Source organism: Mytilus trossulus, chromosome 3 (assembly GCF_036588685.1).
Source record: "Mytilus trossulus isolate FHL-02 chromosome 3, PNRI_Mtr1.1.1.hap1, whole genome shotgun sequence".
NCBI classification, from domain to species: Eukaryota; Metazoa; Mollusca; class Bivalvia; order Mytilida; family Mytilidae; genus Mytilus; species Mytilus trossulus.
In genome coordinates this window covers 77039129-77046986 of record NC_086375.1, presented here as the reverse complement: position 1 = coordinate 77046986, position 7858 = coordinate 77039129, and the positions used below count along the sequence as shown (strand labels likewise).

The window sequence follows — 7858 nt, the reverse complement described above, 5'->3', positions numbered from 1 at the left end:
TATAATTTTCACTTAATCTCCCTGACATGGTACATTCTTTCCCATTTGAAACCAGATATCCACCTCTCGGGTTGTTTCGCTAAAGAAAATAACGATTCAGTACTAAATATTGAAACTCATCTATTATGTTATCAGATCAATCACAGTATCAAGAGAAGAAAAGACAGACTTGCAGCAACATGCGAAGTATTAAGATTTAAATCATTCAAATACGCTAAAAAAATGCACATAAGATTCAGACTTCTAGCTGAGTAGACGAGCTACAATCCTTTCCTGTCCTGTCCATAATGTATACAAGTCCTAGAGTCACATTTTATTTTATTTCTTTGTATTACCAAGAAAATGAAAAGCATCTCTTCTTAAATACCCAGTGACCAAAAAAAAACAAAAAAAAACCTAAACAAAGCCATAATATGTTCCAAACTACACTGAATAATCCTGTTCCACCTTCAATAGTGATAACCATAGAGAATCTTAATTGTGTATCTTTTTATTTTGTAATAATAATTATAAACTTGTAGTAAACTAGACTCTTATTTAGCAGCCATGAATGTCTTGGAAATAATACGATTCTAGATTCGGCGTTTGGCATTCATGGATAGATGAATTATCAACACTAGAACTCGAGTTTTCTCTGATTGATTCCGAAATCTTGACGATTGTTTCTTCAGTTTGAGTATTTTGTGGTGACTTTAGAATAGTATGATCATCGTTCGTATCTTCTGTAATGGTTTTCGCAGTGCTTTTCAATGTCTTGTTAGATCCTCGAGATTTCAAAACTGGTCCGGTGTTACAATCAAAAAATAATTTTGCTGCAGTTTCGTTATGTTCATCAAATTTTGATGATTTTACATGTGTTTCATCAGCTTCTAAAATGTTGCGGTCTTCAATTTTTTGAATATTTAGTGACTTTAAAACATAGTCGTCACTTTCCATTAGCTCTGACAATTTAGGAACAGTGTCGTATTTTTCAATAACCGTTTTTTTGCCCGTTTTATCACAAAGAGCTGTTTTGTCGTTATCAGAAAGATGTTTGACTGATGTTTCTGACTTTTGAATAGTTGATTTATCAAATGTTTTTGTTAGCTTTTGCTTTACACGGGGAAACCTTGTTTGTTCTATCTGAGATTCCGGATGAACTCTTGTCCGATTAGCAGATTTAAGACTCGTTTTATCGGTATATTCATATTCCCCTGTGTCAGTTATAAATGTGTTAACCGTTGATTCAGAATTAATAATTTCATAGAGAGTAGGATTACTCAATTCTCCTTCAATATGGGGACACATTTGCAATTCTGTTGGAACATTGAAGTTGTCAGATTTTGATGATGGATATTGATTTTTGTCTGTTTTGAAGTGTGTGGCATATTCTTTAATGAACTGTGTTTCACCATATTCACCCTCTTCTCCTATTTTTATTGCCATATCAAGAAATAACGAAACTGTATCAATATATCCATCATTTCCTTCAAGTTCTGCAACTCTTGCTTTAGCCACGTAATACATGATTTTTCTACGAGATTCAATCCTTTCCCAAAGACGATCAAGTTCAGCAAGCATTAGTTTTGCTCTCCTAAGACTGTGTTTGTCGATTGTTATTCCAGATATCGGATCACCTCTGAAACTTAATCCTAACATACAATATATAATTCGTATTATGAAAAGGCGCATCCAAAACTCTCTTATTGATTCGTCTTCTTCGTCCACACTTTGAAGTCCTAGTTCTGCAATATGAATTACCTTGTCACGCAGATTTTTAGTAGGGTATTTTTCATAACGACAAAGAAGGTTAAACGCATAAATGTAAAGCAGGTTAGAGATTTCCACACAACGATCTACAAGAAGGGATGTACAAATAGCACTTTGCAAATGCTCTTCCTCATCATCATGCTTACCTTCAAGTGCGTATCTTATAGCTAGTCGTGACTGATAGGATAAGTGTGTTATGCTTGAGTTCGTTGTGTGTGGAATAAGTCTTTGCAGTTCTATCATTAAACCACTAATAAAACCATTTTTAGTATATAACATTAAATGAGAATCTATCTCTGCCAGAAGACATGCTGCATATTTATCAGCAATCTCTGTTTTGATGGTATCATCTTCACTACTCTGACATCTGTCTAACTGTAACTTATATTTCTGAGATTCTTCATGACAATATTTTCGTGGATTGATAAATGCATTATTATGAGTGTTTATTTTGAAGTTCATAAATAATCTTTGTGCAAATCGATGACTTGAGTTTCCAGTTTTAGTTCTATGAATAGTGACAATTTGTTTTTGTTTTGGCGTTGCAATTCTTACTTTTTGACTCATTTCTATAGCTACGTCCCGGTATCCGTTTCCAATTAGCACTTCTAATAAAGTTTGGAATTTGCATTCCTCAAGCATCAATAAATATAATGCATCCCAAATGTACTGTCTGTCCGAATAAGTTTTCAATAAATTATATAATTGTTTTCTTTGGTTTGCAGAAAAGTGACCTACTTGGTATAATCCATCAACTACTATTATGGGATCAACATGTTTTTGTAAAGTGTGCCTGTAGCTGCAAATGATTTGTTTTTCGCACGTATTCATTTCTTAAGATTTATGTTATCCTTATTCTGGGTTCCTGAAAAATGAAAATAAATTACATTCAACAAGATTCAATTTATCATCAGAAATCAGGCCAAAATTAAAAGGAAAAGTGACAATGCTTTAGGTTAGGTTGAGTACCAAAATAACTCAAAGAAAAAATTTCACCCTTTGAGCATGTGGAACATAATATTCCTGACTTAGTACAAACTCTTTTTTTTGGAATTCATTTTTTGCATCTGTCTTACTAGAGGGAGAAAAAAAAACACATCCATCTGCAGAATGAGAATAGTCTTTTAAAGCGCAAATATTTGAAAGCTATTTTCTTTAGTCATGTGTACCTTTGATCATACTTGACTAATTCATTTCACTTTCTCATTAATTATCATTTGAATAAAAGTTAAATCCATCAATTACAAGTCCCTTATTTGAAAATTGTTGAATACTATTCAGGTTGCATTTCTATATATAAAAAATAATGTAATTTGTCATAGGAACTCCTATTACGGAAAAACTGTAATTATTCCAGCATGGAGTTTTGAAAAAATAATATCATAAAATGGCACTTTCATATGCACTACTATTTTGTTTCAAAGGTCAAATTTAAGAACTGTGCGACATATTTTCAACATTGTATATGCCCCGAATTTCAACGAGTTTAAACTTAATATACATTACTTCTGTACTACCACTGTCTTCACTTTCCCTCAGAATTTAAGGCTGCTCCTTTTTTTTTTTTTTTTACTTACAACATTCCCAAGCAATGTTTCTGTGAGAGGAAACATAGAGATAATATCTGGTAACCAGTAAGTTAACAAAGCAACATATATGTAAATATTATCTATCTCCTCAAAAGAGGTTGGTTAACGAAACATCTGTGTTTAAAGGGTTCAACCTTCAAGCTCAGAAACTGAAAGCGTCTAAATAGAGCAGTGTTATAAGGTCACAGGGATATAATTGGAACACAAAGGATTGTTTATTAATTACATCATAAAAAAATGTTCGCAAGTAAAACGTTAAGATGATTGTTCTGTTTTGAATAAATTCACCATAGATACCAGGCTCGCAATTTTGACGCCAGACGCGCGTTTTGTAAAATGAAATCATTTAAGACGCTCGAATAAAAAATTGAAGAGGCCATATAAAGTACCAGATCAAGGAAAGTTTAGAACCAAACAATCCTCCAAGTTTGACATGGAAATGCTGACTCGTTGGCTGGTGATATTTGCCACAACTACTGTATTCTGTTCATTGGAAAGAAAATCCTGAATTTTTCGAAATTTTCAAAGGTTTGTAAATAGTTAATGATGATTTATAATTATTACTATCAATATTAATGGTAATTCATGTTGACACAGATGTGCTGACTAAAATGATAGCGATATCTTCAGTTAGAAATATCTACCAGCAGTTCCACAGACCTAGTGGTTGTATAGAATAACTCATCATAGGTACCATGATTGAACTTTATTACGCCAAATACAGGTTTGGTCAAATAAGACACATAAGTGACACTCGAATAAAAAACTTGAAAAAAAGAGTACGAAATTGAAGGTCATTGAGGACCAAGCATTCCTCAAAGTTTTGCCAAATACAGCTAAAGTAATCTTCCTTCTGGGCGAAAATGATAATTATTTCGAAAAATTCAGTTTTGTAAACAGCTAATTTATATTTATTTTGACCATATCAATGATAATTCATGTCAATACAGAAGTGCTGACTACATGTACAAGTCTTGTGATACCCTACACAGGAAAAACCCCACTAGCAGTGTCATCGTCCAAGTGGTTGTAAATAAACTCATCATAGATAGTCATACTTATATTTAATATTCATAATATCAAGATATTTTCAGTCTATATGAAACCAGATACTTTTGTCCTCAACATCAATACAATTTAATGTTCTTTCAAAAGTCTTAACTTATAAAAATAATATGTATTAAAGTTTTATGAACTGCAATTATTTTATTTTATTTTAAACAATAAATCAATTTAAAACATTGTCTATTGTAAAGAACAAGACAGTGTAATGCGTAAACATGTGTATGACATCGTACTAAATATATCATGTTCTACAAACACCAAATACGTGTAGATATTTTGATGTCTTAGTTTTATTTGTTTACAATTTAATTTGATATTTTGTTTTGAAATGACGTGCTAAATGAGAGATCATTCATTCGAGCATTATATCAAATGTTAATGAGAAAACACTGATCATTTAAAAAACAGTATCTGCTCCAAAACATCAACATTTTGTTTTTACGTTGTTAAATTGTTTCCCCTTGATAATATACTTTTAAATATCTTAATGTGTTCCATTTTTGTATGTTGTACATTAACAGGTTAAAACAATATTATCTGAAACAATACACAGTTTTACCAAGAAAGATGCACACTAAATAAGTAATGGTTTCATAAATTAATAAAAAAAGATGTGGTATGATTGCAAAGGAGACAACTCTCCACAAGAGACCAAATGACACAGAAATTAACAACTATAGGTCACCGTGTGGTCTTTAACAATGAACAAAGCCCATACCGTATAGTCAACTTTAAAAGACTAGTCGTGAACGAATTGTACAACAATATGTTTAAGCTTTTGGGAAAAGACCATAGATTTAATGAACGAGTCATTTGTATAGTTCATAAAACTTTGTTTGTAATTAGTTCCTTATTTTGATTCAAACAGTGTGCCATGTATACCTTTTTGCTTTTATTAGTAACGAAGATTTTCTGTTTGAAACAATTTTTATTTTTTAGTTAAACATGTATTTGATTATCTATATCATTACTTATACTGTGTACTTACATATATGCAATATAGTTAACTCCTCTTGAAAATTAAAAGAAATTAAAATCTCATTCTACTCACAAGATATATTGACCTTTAATGGCACACGTTTATCTATTAAGAAAACACAACTTCCGGATACATTGCCTACATGAATACACTGATTATGTTACATTGTTGTGTAAAGACTATCCCAAAAATGAAAATGCTGTTTAACTTACCAAATGGAATTCCAAAGCATATTTAATTGTTGTTCTAGTTCAAATTTTAAAAGTACAGATTTAATACACATGCATTCACATACATAACTTGAATAAAGACTGCCTCAGGTCATATGATATTTTAACTTTCAATCTCACATGGAAACGACAAGGATGACACTTACAAGTACTTTTTTTTTAATTGCATGTTTATATATTCAAATTAAGATAAACATTTCGTGGAAGACTACTATTTTCAAGATTCGTTCTTTGTAAGAAATTTATTATTAAAAATATGTTTGTTTACCCGTAACTGTGCCAAACCAAGTATGTTTTTTTATATAGCTTATGAAAGTGATAATATTTCATTTTTATACTACAGTACCTCAATATGATACACAAGGCCCTCGTTAGAATTTCAATTGTTAAACTATGGATTTTTGTTGTTATGAACAATTTTGTAATGTTCAAACTACTTTTGAGGTTTTTTTAGTTATATAATACATTCAAACTATGGATATACCATATAATCATTTTTTTCTATATATATATATATATATATCATCTATGTATAAATACAGGAAGAAAGGCGAAAGATACCGCAGAGATATTCAAACACATATGTCGAAAATAAACAGACAAAACAAAAAGAAGAAAAAGACCAATAGACAATAACAATCAAAACCAAGGAGTAAACAAAGACTCACAAAACCAAAGGACATTTACATCAATAGTTATAAATAACAATTAAGAAATAACACGAACTCCACTAAAACCCGGGAGTGAAATCATGTGCTCTGGAAGGGTAAGCATTTCCTGCACCGTATACGGCACCCGTCGTGTTATTTCTTTGTCAGTTCTGTAATGGTTAAAGGTTATTATGACTGAGGAAGATAACAAATATGATTTCTGACACACTTTTGTTATAATGGCTAATCAGCTCATGATGGCGACCGTAATTTATGATTTATAGCCAACACACAATAGACGCACAATAGTTCACAAAACAGAACATAGAAAAAGACAAATAGACAACAATTAAGCCAAAATCAGAAGTTCCTGTATGAATGAAGCCCAATATGAATAAAGGAACAAGTTGGTTCCCATGGGTACGCCAAATGTTTGCTGAAGTACGCGTATTCCAAAATGAAACAAATATGTGGTCAAACAAGAAATCAAAAATCTTGGTTATGTCAGATTCAGGGAAATTTTTGTATCAATCAGAATGATTTTTTACAAAGACAAATACCTGTATCTACGTTATCCATTCTTTTTTAGAAATCAGAGCAGAATCAAATCTTTCAATTTGTCTTTTAATTTCGAACGCAGAAGTTAAATGTTGTAATACTATTGCAATATGAAATAGTCTTAGAATGTCTGTAAATATCTTTGGATCGCTTTAGTATCCACGTCTGATTCACGCCCCCTGTAAAATATGTAGTTTCACAATAACTTTGAAACCCGGCTTAGATTGCTGATACAATTGATTTTAATAATTAAGAAAGAGGTTTCGTGGAGTATTTGGAAGACTCAGCAGTATACCGTTGTTTGTAAGGACAAATGTAGGTATCCAAGTAATAAAATTAACGGGACCTATCAATTTTCTTGCACCAGATGCGCAAGTAAGTGACGTGAGATCCGGTTCTATACATTTTTGTTTGAAATTCCAAAGGAACACAGGACAGACCTTTGAATATACAAGATATCATTTATGCACAGATGGTGCAATGAGCAGGTTTAGATTTGAAGTCATCAATATTGAGATCTGGTCCTTCAGCACGTGTTTATAATTTGAAATTTTAGTTGCAATTATTTTGGTTTAGACATATAATATGATTCATAAATACTCATTTTTAAAATAGGTAGGTAATTTCGAGTGAACTGTATAGTAGACAATTACTTCCCCTATTAAAAATGAAGATGAAACGATATGTAACGGTTTTATTGTGTAGTTGCAGTAGTCAATATATACGGTCTGTATTAATCCAATAAGAGGCATAACAATCAAAACTAAAATAAACATATTATGTATCTTTTGAAGAAAAATACATCTATTTGGTTTTATTCTCTATTGGTTAATCTTTATTTGTATTCTAATGAAATACTGAAGATAAAATGTAAGTCTACATGCTTTTTCCATGTTTATAACCCTTTGCAATAAGTTCCTTGGTTGTTTCAAGTAAACAAGTAAAACAAAACAAAAGAACCAACCTACAAGAAAATATAAAGTTCAAACACAACCCACGAATGAAAATAACTGTCATATTTCTGACTTGGTTAAAGCA

At 31.3% G+C, this 7858-nt stretch overlaps 1 protein-coding gene across 4 annotated transcripts; it reads right to left on the bottom strand.

The window, feature by feature from the left end:
- Positions 1-474: 474 nt before the first annotated feature.
- LOC134712478 (uncharacterized) lies at positions 475-5730 on the bottom strand. 4 transcript variants are annotated; one of them, XM_063574059.1, is made up of 2 exons: positions 5678-5730; positions 475-2614 (listed from the first exon to the last, which is right to left on the bottom strand). In XM_063574059.1, exon 2 carries the CDS (start codon positions 2578-2580, stop codon positions 538-540), a length of 2043 nt encoding a protein of 680 aa, XP_063430129.1. In that variant the 5' UTR covers positions 2581-2614; positions 5678-5730; the 3' UTR covers positions 475-537. The 4 variants fall into 4 exon arrangements, with proteins under 4 accessions (XP_063430129.1, XP_063430127.1, XP_063430128.1 ...); XM_063574057.1 differs by having other exon boundaries at positions 5595-5727; XM_063574058.1 differs by lacking the exon at positions 5678-5730 and adding an exon at positions 5455-5560.
- Between the last annotated feature and the right edge of the window lie 2128 nt (positions 5731-7858).